This window comes from Salminus brasiliensis, chromosome 1, assembly GCF_030463535.1.
Source record: "Salminus brasiliensis chromosome 1, fSalBra1.hap2, whole genome shotgun sequence".
In the NCBI taxonomy this organism is placed as follows: Eukaryota; Metazoa; Chordata; class Actinopteri; order Characiformes; family Bryconidae; genus Salminus; species Salminus brasiliensis.
In genome coordinates, this window is record NC_132878.1 from 60,745,624 (window position 1) to 60,764,721 (window position 19,098).

Sequence of the window (19,098 nt, forward strand, 5' to 3'; positions counted from 1 at the left end):
CATTCATGTGTTTCATGGTTTTTTTTTTTTTTTTTTTTTTCTAGTTTTAGGTTATCCACCGGCAGTTCAACATGAAGTACAGAGAGGACTGCTCATCAGACGTTTGCTCTCAGTAGATCTTCGTTGACGAGATGGATGTGGATACATTTCACAATTCCACTGCAGGTGGAAATGCATCAGTTATCCAGAACGTTCCACATGACCTGTGGGAAGTTATTATTATTGCTACTGTGTCTGCGGTTGTAAGCCTGATCACAATAGTGGGGAACATCTTAGTGATGCTCTCTTTCAAGGTTAACAGCCAACTGAAGACAGTCAACAACTATTACTTACTCAGTCTGGCATTTGCAGACCTCATTATCGGAGTGTTCTCCATGAACCTTTACACTTCTTATATTCTGATGGGATACTGGGCTCTGGGAAACTTAGCATGCGATCTGTGGTTAGCGCTGGACTATGTGGCAAGCAACGCATCAGTAATGAATCTGCTGGTGATAAGCTTTGATAGGTACTTCTCCATCACAAGGCCTCTTACGTACAGGGCTAAAAGAACACCCAAGCGTGCCGGCATCATGATAGGCATGGCATGGCTGGTATCCTTCATCTTATGGGCCCCTCCGATTCTATGCTGGCAGTACTTTGTGGGTGAGAGGAAAGTTCCTCCAGACCAGTGCCAGATACAGTTCTTCTCAGAACCTGTGATTACCTTTGGTACGGCTATTGCGGCTTTTTACATTCCTGTCTCTGTCATGACGATTTTATACTGCAGGATCTACAAGGAGACTGAGAAACGCACAAAAGACTTAGCGGAGCTGCAGGGACTCACATCTGTGGACAGATACGAAAACTCAAAAGCACAAAAGCAAAGATCTTGCTTTGGCTTCAACGCTGATGGACACACCACACAGGCCTCGTGGTCTTCATCCAACCAGAGCAATGCAACCAAGACTACAACGCAGTCCGAGGACATGTGGTTAAAGTCAGAGCAGGCCAACACTCTCAACAGCTACACGTCGTCTGAGGACGAGGAGCGGCCCGTTTCCGAAGCAACATCTCAAGGATCTTACAGAAACCAGGAGGCTGAGCCTAATGAGCTGTTGGCTTGTTACGTGGAAAGTCACTATTTCACTAATTCTATTAAGTACTGTTCCCAAAAGAGCCATAAGAAATGCATCTCCTACAAGTTCAAGCCAGTTCCAACGAATCTCAGCCCTCATAAAGACAACGCTGAGGCGGAAACAAAAACATCACATCCTTGTTCTTCGTCCGAACAACTGGCCCTTTCGTCAACCTCCTCTTCCAACAAGCCCATGGATCCCAACCTGAAGAATCAGATCACCAAACGGAAGAGAATGGTTCTAATCAAGGAGAAAAAGGCAGCTCAGACCCTGAGCGCCATCCTCCTGGCCTTCATCCTGACTTGGACTCCATATAACATCATGGTGCTCATTTCCACCTTCTGCTCCGACTGCATCCCAGTGTCGCTCTGGCACCTGGGTTACTGGCTCTGCTACGTCAACAGCACCATCAATCCTATGTGCTATGCCTTGTGCAACAAAACCTTTCAGAAGACCTTTCGAATGTTACTCCTCTGCAAGTGGAAGAAGAAACATGGAGAGGAGAAACTGCACTGGTGTGGTCAAAATCCAGCAATGACCAGCAAGGTGACCTAGCAAGCTGAGAAAATCAGATGAAGTGCCAGCCACGTAGGTGTAGTAGCTTTCAAGACAGGTGTACTCATACATTATGTGCAGTGAGATGAAGCTGTTGTGTAAATGTTCTTTACAGTGCTTAAGGAAACTTTCTTCTAGTTGGAAAACTGCAAGGGCTTGTAGGCTAATGTTTACATGAGCACATGACCTTTTTGACATTTTGACCTTACTGTGACCTTACTTTAAATGTAGAAAGTGAGAAAGTCCACAGATACATTTTCTTCTGAAATGAAGTGCTCCCAAATTTGTGGCAGAGATAAAACTCAGTCATGAGCCGATTGGATTTTTAGATTTTTTGGAAGGGAACATTTACAGCATTTAAAGAGTAATTACTGTAATTTCTGGACAATGCTATCAGTGAGATAGTGGTGTGCGATGCCTCATTGAAACTTACTGATACTTCTTTACACTTCAGATTGGTTCCAATCAAATCTATAATCAACAGACATGTTTCTTATGTTGAAACTTTGAAAAAATGGGGAAATTCCATTCTCCCTAAGTATCAATATTAAATGAAGTGTTGCCCAATAACCATTTTAATAATTTCTTAAAGAATGAAAGTGAAATTTGTAGATTGTGAAGCAGTGCTGTCTGAAAAATATATGTAGGTTCATGTACACTACCATTCAAAGCATTAAAGTCAGTTATCCTACTTACATTGTCCTTTTAACAACTTCTACAGTGTCAATTAAAATAATGTAACCTAGACACCAGATGTTTTCTGGGGGCATGGAAAGGTCATATCGCAGTTTTTTATTTTGACCAAAACAGCCATAAAGTCTATGTATGAAAACTATGCCAAAAACCCCCCAAAACTAAGCCTGTTTAGAGTTCATCGTTTTCATGATTTCACCAAAACTCATTCACATTTATCCACCTGTACAGTCTACTGCAGTTCAGCACCAGCCATTCACAATGAAGTTATAAGTAGGGGTTCAGCCTGTTGTATTTTTGAATGAGGCCCAACACAGACTAGCCACTTAAAACAAAGCTAATTTACATATCTCAATTGATCAATAAACTAATAAACATTATAAGTGTACTTTAGGGGACAAAAAACACAAACATGACATGGTCCCTTTAAATTATATGAAACACAGTCATTCTTATAGTATGTCCTTGATAAGTTATCTTCCTCAGGATTTGATCACCACTTCAAATCTAAGGTTATTTTAATTTTAATTTTAACCTTAGATATACAGCTTTCCCAATCATTATTGAATCACATACAGCTCTGTCCACCATTCAAGACAAATGCCCTACACGAGTTACGACACCTATGGAGTTATGTAGTATTAGCATTGTATTAGAATCATGTCATACATGTTTCTGCAAGATTTGCTTTAGAAAACAGATGCTTTTGAATGGTAATGTATTGTTTTTTGTCTATGTTGTGCCTTCCTCCTCAATGTCAACCCAATTTAACCACTATACGTAACTATTATTTAAACGCACCACTATTTTTCACACATTCTTATTACACTATGTTGCAAAAGCACCTTTCAAGTCAAGTTATGGCTGTCTTGAATGTTAGGTTCAACATTTTTTCTTACAACTGTGGCTTTCAATGTAAATGTTCATTTTGGACGTGGAATAAATGTTTTTAGAATAAAAGACTTAAAGACTTCCTAACAGATCATTAAAGCTTCAACTTGCTCTGAGTAAAGGAATGGGCGGCTAAACCTCCAGCGCCTGGAGAGTCACATAGTGTACCTTTAATCTAAATATTTATATAATTTAATAAGCCGTTATTAAACATTATTTGTTTCAGCTGGAAGGTAGGTAGGTGGGAGTAATTGTAAATACTAACTCGTCTGAGGACAAATTCGCTGATCAGAAGGTATGTTTGGATACAGTCGGACAAATAGTGTTTGTAGGTGTAAATGAAGCAGTTGGATCCCAATTACAATTTAAAGGCTGTGAAAGAGTTGAAAACATTAAGAAATGTGTATTTTCCCCCACATCTTTTCCTGGGAGTATGCTGTATCATATCTAGTAAACATACACATGTACACAAATTTACACATATCTAGTAAAAGTACAGTGAGTTTTATTCTGTATTGTTTGTTTTTAAATGTATTTCCTCTCTCAAAATCTGTCACTACTGAAACATTATTCATAGACTATAATTTAAAGAATTATATCAACAGATTAAGGCTTTATTTCCATTAAATTCTCTCTAACAATTTTGTTTTCTGGAAGACTTTCACTGCTAAATCAATTAAAGTGAAATTGATTTCAGATTTCTCAAAATCAGAACGCCATCTTTCATAACTAGAGTAATGTGAACATAATTGACCAGTAATCATCATAAAAAGTAATTTGACACTTTTATAAACTTTATTTTTGACAAAAAGACATTGATCATATATATATATATATATATATATATATATATATATATATATATATATATATATGCGCATATATGCATCTTTAAACTTATTACACTCCTTAGATATTACAAACACTAGTGTTTTATAATGTGATTAGTAGTAATTCTATGTCTTACAATAGAAATAGCTGTTTTTGTCACTGTGCCTTTAAGACAAATATGAACGTGTTTTGTCTCTAGATTAAAACTACTTACATTATTGCGAGTGGGTGGGGCTCAACTACTGTAGGACGAATAAGCAGATAGACCATATATGAAGATGCATTGTGAAGATGTTTTCTTCACATCACAGATACAATGACTGTTTATGAGGCTTTATTTTCATAAATAGACTGTATGAACGGACGGCAGCTGCAGTAAAGTCCTGGCAACCATACATCATATCAAACACAGTTTTTGTCCCCTAGTTACATTGAATTCACAACCATCAAATTACAACTGGGATCCAACTATTTCTCACTTACAAATGTCCAGTGTATTCAGTAAATCGGTCTACTTTAAAAGGTGCACCCATTGCAGACACATGAGTTTAACTGCACACACAGCTTGTATAATAGCCATTGAAAAGCATTGCAATTAGGATGAGATACCCTGAAGAAGCGGTACATGAGCCTATGGTCACCATGCTTACTGCCAAGCATCGATTAGTGCTCAGTAAGCATGGGTCTGTGGAGCGGTAGAACTGTGTTCTCTACAGTGGTGGAGTTCCCTGCAATACTTCCGGTTTGAGCTGGACCCGGATCTAATCATCCGACACTAGTATCTGACCGTACTAATGCTTTTGGGGAAGAATGCAATCAGAGCCTTATAGCACATGTTCCAAGATCTAGTGTAAAGCCTTCACAGAAGAGTACATAAAAAGTAATTTGCAGCAAAGAGTGGTGGGGGACAAACTCCAACAATGCCCTCCTTTCAGGAGAGACATTGGATGAGCAGATGTGTATAGACTAGATACACACAGCAACTGCAGGACTATCACTTAGAAATGCTACATATAAGGGGAAAAAAAACCACAAGAGACACAAAAACAAATGTCCATCACAATTTATTACCATTCAGTTTAAATATGTTCATAATTCATAGCTAAAATTTTATGCATTTATCATCTCCATTCACAGTCATGTACAAATTCAACAAAATATCAAGGAATATTTTAAAGTAAAAGCTCTGCTTCAAGTAGTTGTGGAAATTGGGTTGGGGTCAACGTGACAATCACCATCGGCTGAATTGTACAACAGCACGAGAACCCTGAAGGTCCACAAACCGTTCCAACATTTCAGCCAGCTTTACCCTGAGCTCCAGCTCCAACGGGACTGAAACTGCGAACGGTCTCAACCCTAAAGAGGATCTGTTTTAGGAATCTCAGCTGCAGCAGCAATAAAAGCATACATTACCATCCTAATGACATCAAGGAATAGAAATCTTGGTCCAACCGACCCTTATTAGAATGAAAATCAGCTGTACTTTTACTGGTGCTTATTAACATGATTTTAAATGTTAAGCTCTATTAACTATTCTTTCCAGGAGGTGAAACACACAAATATATTAAATGTTACAGGTGGTGGCAGATCATTCAGTTAAAAAAAAAAAAAAAAAAAAAAAAAAAAAAAACACAATAGAAAAAAATAAATTTATGAATGAGACAATACAAACATTACACATAGCCCTGACAAATCAAGCTGGTCAGCCATTAGTTAGACTAAGGTTATGGTTTTAAGGTTCTGTAGATGAAACATAAAATAACCCATTTGACAAACAGGCCACAAAATGATGCTACAGGAAATGGGGTGGGGGAAAAAAAAAAAAAAAAAAAAAAAAAAAAAAAAGAACATCTTCAGCTCACTGCACTACCTCCTTTTTAGGGCAGCGTTCCTGCTACCTTTGCTGCCTCCTCCTGGTTTGCTGGATCCTTTAGAGAACAGTTTGGTCATAAACTCTGAGACATCTGGAAGTTCTGGATTGGGGTTTAACATGTTCATGGACTGTTCCATTTCCTGTAGCGTTTTAATAGGAAAAAGAAAGAGAGGTTTTAGGTATACCATGGTGCTGGATCAGTTTCACAGACTACAGTAGCACAACATGAAAAATTACATGCTCACATAACTGGACTACTGTAGAAAAGAAATCAAGATGGCTTATCAACAGTCACCACAAACATGCACCATTACGAGATTAATAAATACTATTGGTAAGCAATACAAACTGTCATCTGGAAGCTGCTTACACACTGAATGTGGTGTGTGTGCTGCACCATTCAATACAATAGAAGCTGTTTTTCCCACTATTTGTGGTATGTGCAGTGCTGGGCTCTCTGTGGCATAAGGCAGGATTAGAGCTAGTTAGTTATTTAGATAGGTCATTAGCTTGTAAGTTGTCTCAGATGCTACTTCTTCCTGGGTAGTTTTAGCACTACAAGTAACTAGAAAACCTAAAATAGTAACTTTGGCTTAATTTGGCTTCCAAAATTTTCCAAAGTTTTTTCCCCCTCAAACATGACCAATTTTACATATTTCAACACAACAGAACACGTGTTCTGAATTCTACACACAACGTCACTTTTAATGCTAACTACACTCTCACTATTATCCAATCCCTTCAAAACAAGCATCTTCAGTACTTAGTAGAGCACCCTTCTGCTGTTATGACCTGCTGCAGACACCAGCTTCTGGCACCGTTCCTGAGGAATCTTAGCTCATTACACATGGGCAGAGGCCTCTAGGCCTTCTTCAAATCCCACCAAGTATTTTCTTTGGGTCACTCTAGACATACCGCTATGAATCAGTGGTGTGTCTAGAGGAGGAAGAATTAAGCATACACTGAAATGAACACCCTGCCTGGGTCAGTGATGCTCTGGGGCCGCTTTGCTCCTTCTGGCACTGGAAACCTGAAGTGTGTGGAGGACAAGATGGATTTAATCTAGTATCAGGAAGTCCTAGGAGAAGCTGAAGTTTGGGCATAACCATAAGTTTGGGACCCTTCAACAGGACCAATATCCCAAGCATAGTTCAAAGTCCACCAAGGCTTGGTTTCAGAAGTGGTTGCCACAGTCGCCTGATTTGAAGGCGGCTGACTTCTTCAAAGTTGTGTGTAGCACAACCCATTTAGATTCAGTAATGTAATGCTAACTTCCCTTATAGCTGGCCTATAATCATGTAAACTAAAGTAAAAAAAAAATATGCCTGTGCTTTTTTTTTAATCATTCTGTGCAGTCCATCGAAAAATAATATTTGAAGGTGAGGTAAATTTTCCATGAGCATTATGAAAGCAGCTTAATCATACCATACAGCAGGACTGTACTAGTCGTACCATTAGGTTCAGTGATGCTAGTACTGATTTTTTAATGCTAATATCTGTACACTAGGGACATGATGACAGTTTTGACGACTGTCCTAGATTACTTGATTCCACTATATTTATTTTAACACATTGTTTAACTAACTGTCAAAATAATTCAACTATTATTGCACTTCAGACAATAAATGTGTGGTAAAGTCAACTTGTCTGGACTGATCATGGGGTCTAAAGGACAACAGCACTGTAAAGCAGTGAAATGAATTTTCACTTGAGTTAAGCTATACCAGCAATACATCTTAAGACTAAAAAACACAACAACAACCCAGAGAATTCATGTTAAATGCAGATTACAAACAATAAAGTGTTTAGGTGGTGCTGCACAATAAAAACTTTCTATATCATCCTACTCAGCATTGCCACAGGTCAAGGACAGTTCAGACTTTACATCTACATTCTATATTTTGTGTGCATTTCCCTGAAGCCCACTTACGGCATATGTGACAATTTCCCAACCTCTGTTTATTCCTTAGTAATAAAGACTTGTCTTTACATATAAAAATAAATACATAAATATATATTTTTTTAAACTTAGTTTTTTATGATCTGTGGAAGTGGACCCTTACCCAAGACATACTGATGTACAGAAGTACACGGTCATGACATAATTCCAAAATAATTCAGTTACAGATCATATACATACATATAGATGTTCTTTTTAAGCATATATAGATATCTGGATCTTACATATTAAGTTTAGCTTAATATGTAGCTATAATCATTGTGTTTTTTTACCTTTCTCATTTCGGGATCATTGGTGTTGACCACCTTCGGGAGCAGAACAATGATAAGTAAGGGAAGGACCATCATCATGACCTGTGCCCAGAGTACAGAAAGAAAAATTCAAACAACATAAAGCAGAGGTCATATCTGACACATTACACTTAAACTGCATATCATTAACCCTTTAAAGTGAAAAAGCTTTGAGAATAACTATAAGAAAGAGTTTATTATTATTTCCTTGCAGTAAAGAAATTGGCTGTGATCTAAGCCTGAAATAAACCATGTTGAATGTTTATTCAGAAACACTACTGCACCCATCAACCACTGACTGACTAACAACATAATCAAATATAATCTACATAATCACATAATCTACCATGAACACAGCTCTGTGTTTACTGTATTCAGTCTCTGATCTAGGTCGACTTTAACCTTAGAAAGCAATTTAATAAACCATTCCATCATACAGAGTTTCAAACCAAGCAAACAAACTTTACCATCGGATTCATCAGGAAATCAGTCCAGCCCCAAGTCTCCCGCTTCATGAAGTATGAATGTGGTCCACTGGCTCTCAGCTGAAGAGGGTATGGCTGTCGGATAACCTCAGAGGTCTTGATGTAATTCACCAAGCGGGCTCTGTGGAGCAATGAAACAACCTGAATACAACTCGCCCGTCCAAAAATCAAACAGTCAGGTCTGCCAATCAGGTCTGTGTGGATGCTTAGGTGGAACATCTAGATTACCTCATTTTGCCTTTAGAGGTGATGTCCACACGTGCAGGCTCAAATCTGAAAGATGGCGATATGATTTCAACAACGTAGGAACCAGACGGCACATCGTGCACGGCAAAGCTTCCATCAATTCTGTGAGGGAACAGAGGAACAGAGTGACAAAGGGAAAAGGCGGATTTTTCATTTAAGCCTGAACAAAAGAGAAAAAAGTCACTGTGGTCAGACTGGTTTTAATGTAAAATGTGCTGTTCTAGAGAAACTTGCTGCAGCAGAATGGTTCATAATGGTAGTAACCAGAACCAGTAATGCTTATGAATAGGTTTCCGGATACCCGCTGCCTTGTTTCGAGTGGTTTGAGAAAAGATTTTGGCCTAAAACCTGAAAGAAAGGTACATGCTGGGCATTACCTCAACATTACATACAAAACACAGAGGTTCAGGTTCAGGGGTCATTACGTTTTTTTTAAACACAGCTAATGTTGTGTTACAGATCATGGCTCTCGTTCATATCTCCATCTCTATAATGAAAATTACAGTCTGCATGTTTCTCTATGGAGCCCCTAAAGTATCAAGGTAGACAAATAATTTTTCCTCGATTTAATAAATCACTTCCTCAATTAAAGTCATTGATCCCACGGCGTACTACATCAATGAATTAGCTAAGAAATTGAGCAAAAAAAAAAAAAAAAAAAAAAAAAAAATAGACTGTTAAACTGAAATCACTGATTAAAGCAGGGGGACGTTTATATAGTATTTTAGGCGTTCGGTATTGACCTAAACAGCAAGCATAGTCGAATCAAACCACTGAGGCCGACCTTTGTTTACTTCTGTACAGCTGAATAATTCATAGATAGTTACTGAAACATGCGGAACAGCCGTTTAAATATAGCTAATATATAAAAACGCGTGTAATCGCATGTTGCCTGTAAAATGCCCTTTAGCTAGCTACCGTTTATAGTGAATGCTACCATCAACCATTTGACCAGATCATTAAGGACACTGTCTGATCTGAATTAGCTGGCTAGCTACTAGCTTAATCATGTCATTTCATGCTTTATGTTTAGTAAGTGTATTATTTCGGCTGAGAGCAAGATGGCAACGTAATATCAATGTTTTAAAGGACCGGTTAAAACGACGCTGGTCCCACTTTTCTCTATGGGTGTCATTGGCTGGCTAACAAATTAGCCGGTTAGCGTTAACGTCCCTAGCGCCTAGCTCGACAACAGCACGGTTATCTCCATCCTCTGGCTGCCTCTTAGCCGGCGGTTTAACGAAGCTTACCTTAAGAAACCGACATACTCGCCTCCCTCTACGAGCACACGGGCTGAAGACACCCATTCTTGGGGTTTAACGCCAGAAACGATGGCTCTCCCTTCGATCTTGAAGCGGTCTCCGCTGCCCGGGGACGCCGCACTAGGCCCCGGCTCTGGCTCCGAGAAACACCATGACAACGCGAACAAGGACTGCACGAGGAGATACGCATCTAGTGCTCTTTTAAGAGGCTGCATCGCGTACGACACACGGGGAGCACGCTGTTATAACGCCCAAAACGACGACAAACCGTGTTTGATTGAGCCGAGCGTCTCTGTGCTAAAGTGTCAAAAGAGCATCGAATCTGAACAGCGGAAGTGTGGAGACACCACGTGATCGCGTTCACCCTGACGACTCTCAAAACTACCGCACCGTCTCTCTCACCGTGCTGATTACACTAGCTAGCTACATGTCCACGAGCACCCAGATCCAGGTCCAGTTAATGCTTGTGGCAACTTTAAGGTGCACCAGTTGCTGATACAGGCGATCAGTTGCACACGTGTGACGTTCATCTCCATAGAAACGCTCAGGAGCAGCTGGGGGGCATAAACGGCACAGCATGTACTGGGAGTGACGTACCAGCACAGCAGGCCCCTCACCTGTTTACTGTATACCGACTGCAGCAGGCCTGCCTACGGATCTCCTAAAGTAACAGTGTGGATGATTAATATTCGAGACGTACAACTTTCCCTCGAGTTTAATAAATCGTTACATCCATTTCTTTACGTATCCCCCCCTTTAAACCTTTAGGGAACAGATTGTTAAAGTTTGTGTTTGATTGTAACTGCACGTACAGGGTGGATCACGACATAGAAGCTGCATTATATGCACCCTTGGTTCTAACAAACATGCACATTTGCATATGGCTGTACAAGTCAGCTCACATGGAGGAGCTACAGCTATTCCCTGTTGTTCACTGCAAGGGCAGTTCACACGGTCATTAAGCTCATGAGACAAAACATTGGAGGCATGTGTCATTACTTGGTTACACATCCCTTGTCTTAGTAACAGAGTCAGTCCGGTCAGGAAATGTTGACCCCACAAATAAACTAATAAACACACATATACATATACATATACATATATATATATATATATATATATATATATATATATATACATACACATATATATACACACACACACACACACGTTCTGTTCATTTCAAGCCACTCATCCATAGTTCAGCTAGAGTTTGCATGCCCCTACTTCCAACATTTTCACTGTTTGTTCAAAACTGAGAATTGGAATTACAGTCTAGAGGTTGTGTTAGTCTGTCAAGTGTCCCAATGTTCTGCTTGAACATGAAGGACACATTTAGTTAAAGGGAGGGTCAAACAGAGACTGACCTGAGAGAATTGATGCTGCTAATAAGGCAAAAGGACATGTAACCAGGTATTAAGAGAAGACCTGATCACTGTTACTTATTTGTTTTTGACCCTGGAGCTTATAAAGCTCTGATTTCTCAGAACATCACGTTATATGTAATAATTAAAATGATAAAAAAGGAAGATTTTGGAAATTTATTTAGAAGCTGATTAAAAGAAAATCACAATTTACTTGCACACACACACATACACACCCAAACATTTCAATCATGAACAGGCAAAAGAGAGTGAAAGCTCTAATAACTTAAGACTGCTGGACTTCAAATTTTTCCGCCGAAAGTTGGTGCATCATACGCCCAGCGACACGATACATCACATCCACTTCAGTAGATGCACACCATGGCACTACCAGTGTGACAGCTAAAACCTCTGCATGGCACTTCTGTGAGTTGCCTGATTCCATACAGTCTCATGGAGTTTAAAGTGTGCCACTAATTAATAAAGTCCACTTCAATGTGAAGCAGTCATTCAAAGTTTGCAGGAAGGGTTTGACCCTTTAAGAAATGTCTCCAGTTTTGATGTAGGGAGTGTCTGAATTGTTCAGTTCATCTATCTCCCCATTCACCACAGCTTCCTCCTCTGGAGTGATGGAAAGAATCAGTTCATTTTGCAGCAGTTTCCTCAAGGAGCAGCCCAGAAAACTGCAGCAAGTGCATGTAGTGGTTGGTTCCTCAGTGTGCTACATTGTTACATCAGCGTAATTGTGACAGATACGATTCAATGGCCTGGAGAGAGAAAGAAAAAGTGAAAAGGTGAGACACTTGCAGAGCTGTAATGTTCCTTCCAAAACAATAATAAAAAAATAAAAATAAATAAAAATAATCAAAATCACATGACAGTAGATCAATATGGTGAACCAAACCTTGGTAATTTCACCCACGGTTCCAGGGACTGAGGCCAATTGATTCTCCTCATCCCATAATTCAAGCAGCTGCCTTTTCATGGCCTGAAAATTCCTGAAAAAACAAACTGTTGGTGTAAATACTTATTTCCTTAAGCAATTCTATGCAGTTTTGCACATACACTCACTGAGCAATACACGAAACACTATACTAATGGACAGTGCCTCCCTTTGCTCTCAAAACAGCTTCAGTTCTTTGTAGCATGGATTCCAAATGTTGGAAAACTGGAATTCTGGTCAATGTTGAGACAGAATTCCTGCAGATGTTTCAGGAGCACTTTCATACTGCAAATCTCCTGTTCTACCATATCCCAAAGGTGTTTAACTGGATTCAGATTCAGTGTCTGGGAAGATCTCTTGAGAACACTAAACTCACGGTCATGCTCGTGAAACCAGTTTGAGATGTTTGCTTTCTGATGTGTATCCTCATGCTGAAGCAGAACAGGGGTGGGGAACTCCAGTCCTAAAGGGCCAGATTCGCACGCATTTTGACGATTTTACTGGTGAAGCACAACCGATTCACTGCATGTTATTTGAAAAGGTTTGCTTGCGTACTACAGACGCCAAACTGTGCTGTACTCCAGCCCCCAATGCCAAACACCTGCATCAAAAGATTAAGGACTGCAGGTCCAAGGTGTGCAAGGAACACATTCCCCATACCACTACACCATCACCACCAGCCTGGACTGCTGACAATGCAGATTGCGATCATGGATTCATACGGTCAAGTCTTGACCCTACCAGCTGTGTGCCTCAGCAGAAATTGAAATTCATCAGACCAGGCTATGTTTTCTAGTCTTTAACTATCTAGCTTTGGTAAGATTGTGCTTTGGTGAGACTGCACCCTCCACTTTCTGTCCTTGGATGACAGAAGAGGAACCCAATATGGCCTTTGGCTGTTGTAGCCAATCCACCTTAAGGTCTGTGTTTGGAGATGCTTTTCTGCTCACCACAGTTCAGTACAGAGTGATAATCGTTTATAGCCTTTCCGACTGCTCACTGGATGTTTTCATTACACAACTGCAACCAAAAATCACGTCAAGATAAATATCACACATCCACCCATTCTGATGGATGATTTAAACATTCACTGAATCTGCTGACCGGACTCTGAATAATTTACCACATTGCACTGCTGCTATTCGATTGGCTGATTAGACAGTTGCATTAGTGAGTAGGTTTTTTTTTTTTTTTAGTACTTAGTGTAAATAGAGTACTACCTGTCAGGTGAACAGCCATCTTGCAAACGTTTGCCATCTGAGTACAGTTCAGGCCACCATTTCTTAATGACAGACTGAACCCAGTGTAAAGCCACAATGAGGTGCCTAGATTGAATTAAACCAACAAAAAGAATTAGGAAATATTCTGAATGTGGATTGTGAATACACCTGGAACTAGGTTACAGTGAAAGATTACTTACTCTTCAAATTTACTGACAAGAATGGTCTTCACTTGAGGAAAAAGGTCTACACAACAACCAATGGATATGCATGGTTGTTCATCTTGAAGGCTACAGAAAGAAATATATAATATAATACTGTACATAAGGTGCACAAAAACTGTTACACTTTCATTTCGTCTATATGCAATCTTATATTACTGTACAGTAACATACAGTACAGTTGAATTTGTCATACATACTATTAGAATGTGCCTAAAGATGATAGATGATGTAGTATAACAGGTCCAATTTATCAACATTTGCACACATGTCTAGTTACTGTAGATTTTTTCATTCAATAAATGAAATGCTAATTTAAAAACTGTATTTTGTTTGCTTGGGTTTGTCTTTGTCTTGCATTAAATATGTTGGAATATCTAAAATGAGTGTGTGAGACTGACAAAAATAGAATAAATCAGAAGGGGGACAACAACTCATGACACTGTATTGACCGTCTGCTTAACTTACCTTTTAGTAAGTACAGGTAGACAATCAACAAGGACCCCTGTGTCTTGTATTCTGTACAACAGAACACACAAATATAGTATAAATTGTGTAAAACAAGACTTACTGTGATTTGATCTTGGCTTTATTCTAATATCTATGAAGTATATTGTAAAACACCTTAAAAACAAATGAATCATTCATTTATGAATTAAAGATAAACTGGACAGTAAAATCTTTAATCAAAATAGTCAACTCTTTACCTGATCAAGTAAGCCACTAGTTCACTAGCATTTCTTCGCCAAAGAGTTAAAGCAACATTTAATCTCAGATTCCTTCCAAATAGTACATGAGTCATTGTTTCATGTTCCTTTGATAACTTTGAGGGAAAGGAAAAAAAAAAAAAGGTATTAGCACAGGTTTACAACACTAACAATTTTAAATGTAGCTGCTTCTGTTCAAATCAATATGAAGCAAGGGCTAGATATTAGTCTACTTCACAGAGTACACAAAATCAACACTTTCAGCACAGTCTTTTAAATGAATATTGCAGCGGTTTGCAACCTAACTTCTGTCTGTTGTATCTGTAGTGTACAGTAGGTCACCACAGACATTTTAATGACATTTTCTATACAAAAAATTGTTCCCTGTACTCATAACAAGCCATTGGGTAGTTACATCATGTCTGTAAAATTGTCTGTAAATAGATATGTAAATGTGATTTTTTTTTTTTTAATATATATAATTTGTTACCAGTGTAGTGGGGTGGGTTAAGCGTTTACAGGCTCCTGCATGATCACTCATAGCCAGACATTTAGCAAGACATTTTTTCAAGTCGGTCTCTTCTAAACTCCTGTACTCAATGTAACTCACCTCAGTAAAGCAGTCACTATACTTAGAGCCAGCTCCTGCCATTTTAGAGGCTTCTGTCAAGTTCACAGGGAACCCACAGTTTTCTTTATAGTGAATGCCATCCACGTCCTCAGCACATGTTAGTTCATTTTCTTTGTTTGCCATGTCAGAGGACCTGCCTGCTAAGGGTGCTCTCCGGCGCACACCAGAGCCCACTGCTGAGAGACGTGTCTTCTTGCTCACCACTCGCTTTGCTTTGCCGTAGTTGTGTGCACAACGTCCCACTGGAAATCTGTCAACAAAGCAGACACTGCGTTAATGCTCAACGACAATGTTTTCGTCTCTTTATTAGGTGCCTCTTTCACATTGGAAATTGCATTATGACTAATTAAATCATCTCAACATTGAGACAAACAGGTTATTGTGCCCTTATTGCCATGGCTCAAAACTCACCTTTCTTTATCTATTTCTTCCTTATTTAAATAATCCACCTAAAAAGAGAGGATAGGCAATACTAGTATTCCTCGAGTCGGCAAAAGTAGCTTTCACTGCTTTTAGCCAACATGTCCCGTCATACAACTTGCAGTTTAGGGCTGTCCAAATGTCTGAACTCACCTCCTTCATGTTCTTTCCATCTCCAAGACAGCTTTTGTGTTTGAAAAGATCAGGTGCTTGCTTGAGCCTGTGGAATTCTGCATCATCCCCAACATGATTTCCAGTGGCCATAATCAACGATTCTAGAGAATAAAGACATGATACATGTTTACCTTGTCTTGATTTCATTATGTTAATAAGATCCAGCAGTCAGGATGTCTACAACACACATTTTATTCAATGCAGCAGATGGTAAAACAGCAGTACATTTGAAAAAGTACGATTTCTTTGGGTACCATTTGTGTTTACAACGACTTGTACGTACACGCATCCATGAATGTAGGCCTACACGATTTTGAAAAAAAAATTTGTTTCATGCAGCTAAAACAGTTGCAGAATGATGTGTTGGATTTGACACGGCACGTCCTGCGATGCGGAGACGCTATATTGGGCAGCCCCATATGTCATTTAAAATAGATTTTAAGCATAACTCTTATGGCAAAGCTGTACTGTAATATCTCGGGCATCGTCAAGACAGTATCATATAGCTAAGCTATCAAATGAAATGTATAACCATCTCAGTTGACTTTCTATCTATGAGGTAGCTAGTGCTACCGTTCAGAGGCATTAGACGTCTCCACCTATTCGAAATTCTCCAAAATGGTAGCACATATTATGGCACACAACACGGTACCATACCAGAACAGTCTATAGGTGGTACTTAGCTAAAATTGTAGCAGTTCAACCGGCTACCTGGAAGGTTTAAAAAAAAAAAAAAAAAGTGAACTTGTACTTTAAGCCTAATGTTAGCTAGATTACAAAGTATTGCCGAGAGTGATCCACCACTGCAGTTTAGTGTAGCTACGACTTAGCTTAGGCAACTATCCTAAGCAGTTTACCGACATATAGCTAGCGGTGCGAGAAGTAACGCAAACCCCACTAGCTACCAAATACCAGCCAAGAGTGCAATACTTCATTCACAACGGATTAACGGGTCAGGGCTGCACCTACACTTCACTTACCTAGCTACAATAAAGCTAGTTCACCGTTATAAGGCGTCAGGAATTGGTAACGTTTTTAAAAAGCAGGTTTGAATAAGTAAAATTACGTTATTTAACAAGCTAGAGAATACTGGCAAATAGCTAAACGTACTGCTAAATCGTACACGCCGCATTGGCTTAGCTATCTAGCTATATACACAAGCACTGGCTAGCTAGCAACTAGCTGAAGCCATACAGAAGGCGTTTCCGTAACTTCTAGCTATCTAGCTAGCTATAGCTAGCTAAGTACCGTCGGCTCTTCAGCTGCATGTTCCAGCGGCCATAAGCAAAAAGGATAAGTCTGGTCAACCTGGTTCGCATATAAAGTTGCTAGCTAACTACAGGTAGCTAGCTAGCTTAGCTAACCTGCACTCCGTCATTCACTGGCACCGGGTAGCAGAAGCAAGCTAGCTAACGTTCTATAGCACTAGTTAGCTAGCTAGCTACTTCAAAATCGTGGACGGCCTCCGTCTCATTAGCTAGCTTGCTAGCTAATTAGCAGCTAACTAGCTAGCTAGCCAGCACGTTCAGAGTTAGCCAAGTAAGTTAAGCTGACAAAGGCAGCGCATTATTCCAGCTAAGACCACCCTCACCCCCCGTTTTACTAGCCACTGTTATAACACCCATCAAATCAACTAGCACACAGCCCCCCTGATCCCGTCTAAATGCAGATAGCTAGCTAGCTACCCATCTAGCCCGTGGTAACTTAGTTACACAATAACATATGGCTGCTTAGTCCCTGGCTAAGTCTCTTCGCCATAAAGTTCTCCTTACCAGGACATTTTTGTAAATTTAGCTCAGTTTCTTCTGCTTTCCACAGCAATATAGCAAGATGATGATAACTTGTAGATGAAATATAAGGATGACAGCTAGATTTTAATGCACATCCACGAAGTGGGCGAAGCCAGGACCATTCAAATAAATACAAACTTTGTCTGCTGGGATTGTGGGATTGAGAGGAGTCTCTGGCGGACTCGGGACTAGGGACAGGTTGGACTTTGGCGACCTACAGCGGTGCAACGTGGAAGAGCCGGGGACTGTAGTCTCGTCATTGGACATCGGGAAAACGTGCAGCTTCATAGGCTTGATGTATTTTAGTATCCGTGCAGATAAGCTCCATTACCTGTTTTCAGATCTGTTAGATAGAATATGGACATCCATCTTTCCATATGTCTAATCTTTTTTATCCACTTCTTTGTCGTCAGGGTTGCTGTGGGTCCAGAGCTGGAATCACTGGGTGCAAGACAGACCAACGCCTAAAACAGGGGACCAGTTCATCACAGAGATCCACATACACCCATTTTCTTACCTGCTGTGTTTTGGAGGTGGGTGGAAGCGGGGGCACCCAGAGGAAACCCACACGGACACAGGGAGAACACATCAGCGATGTCTTAATGCTATACTGTTTTGCCAATATCACAATGATCACAAACCATATAAAAATATGTGCGAGTTCCGGGGTCCAAGCATGTACTAGACTCAGGAGGCCCAATGCGTCAGTATCTCAGTTTGTGTAAATGTTTTTAAAACTTGGGCCTCCTGATATTATTAAGCAGTTGGCTACAATAATGTGAAGATGGGGAATGGGTGGAGCTATAGCTAATGCCCCAGAGGTACAAAATATGTCCAAATGTTTGTGGACACCCCTTTTAATGAATGCATTTAGCTACTGTAACTTGCACCCTTTGCTGACATAGATGTGCGAAATGCAGACACACAGCTTTTCTCTGTAAATTGCATAACACTCGAAAGACTGAGACTACCTAACTAACTGGCTATTGGCTCAAAGTGTAGTTAAATTATCCTTGTTATATTGACAATTCCTTATGACTTTATTAAGATCTAGTAAGTTAGGTAGTCTTTGTCTTTCATGTGTTATGCAGAAATGCTATGAAATGTCTTGTCATTTCAGATATTCAGTCTCATGAAAATAAATGACAAACTTGAAATAAAACCTAATAATACAAAACCATAAATTTGTTAAACAGACTACTGAAGGTTCTTTTTTCACACATGGCTTTCATTTTGGCTTGTGTGTAAGGAATCTATATATATTTAAGGAATATATATCTATATATGTACTGAATAGGAAAGCCAATAGATGGAAGTGGATCAAGATCAAATGGAAAGAGGAGAGAAGGCCTGAACTTAAAGTAGCTGAATGCATTCATTAATAGGGCTGTCCACAAACATTTGGACATATAGTGTATGCAATG

General features: G+C 39.6%; 3 protein-coding genes across 6 annotated transcripts; 1 reads left to right on the forward strand and 2 right to left on the reverse strand.

The window, feature by feature from the left end:
* The first annotated feature begins 131 nt into the window (after positions 1 to 131).
* On the forward strand, positions 132 to 1,673 carry chrm5b (cholinergic receptor, muscarinic 5b). Its single transcript, XM_072697168.1, has one exon. The coding sequence runs from the start codon at positions 132 to 134 to the stop codon at positions 1,671 to 1,673; it is 1,542 nt and encodes a 513-aa protein (XP_072553269.1).
* Positions 1,674 to 5,135: 3,462 nt separating this feature from the next.
* Positions 5,136 to 10,625, reverse strand: emc7b (ER membrane protein complex subunit 7b). The gene is made up of 5 exons (XM_072697179.1): positions 10,193 to 10,625; positions 8,925 to 9,044; positions 8,679 to 8,817; positions 8,194 to 8,274; positions 5,136 to 6,101 (listed from the first exon to the last, which is right to left on the reverse strand). The coding sequence occupies exons 1-5, from the start codon at positions 10,417 to 10,419 to the stop codon at positions 5,955 to 5,957; spliced, it is 714 nt and encodes a 237-aa protein (XP_072553280.1). The 5' UTR covers positions 10,420 to 10,625; the 3' UTR covers positions 5,136 to 5,954.
* A 1,106-nt stretch (positions 10,626 to 11,731) lies between these two features.
* katnbl1 (katanin p80 subunit B-like 1) lies at positions 11,732 to 18,140 on the reverse strand. Of its 4 annotated transcripts, none has more exons than XM_072697191.1 (10): positions 18,006 to 18,140; positions 15,864 to 15,985; positions 15,702 to 15,739; positions 15,270 to 15,540; positions 14,660 to 14,775; positions 14,421 to 14,471; positions 13,932 to 14,021; positions 13,732 to 13,836; positions 12,473 to 12,566; positions 11,732 to 12,335 (listed from the first exon to the last, which is right to left on the reverse strand). In XM_072697191.1, exons 1-10 carry the CDS (start codon positions 18,049 to 18,051, stop codon positions 12,303 to 12,305), a joined length of 966 nt encoding a protein of 321 aa, XP_072553292.1. In that variant the 5' UTR covers positions 18,052 to 18,140; the 3' UTR covers positions 11,732 to 12,302. The 4 variants fall into 4 exon arrangements, with proteins under 4 accessions (XP_072553292.1, XP_072553301.1, XP_072553318.1 ...); XM_072697200.1 differs by lacking the exon at positions 18,006 to 18,140 and adding an exon at positions 17,657 to 17,835; XM_072697217.1 differs by lacking the exon at positions 18,006 to 18,140 and adding an exon at positions 17,133 to 17,386.
* Positions 18,141 to 19,098: the final 958 nt, after the last annotated feature.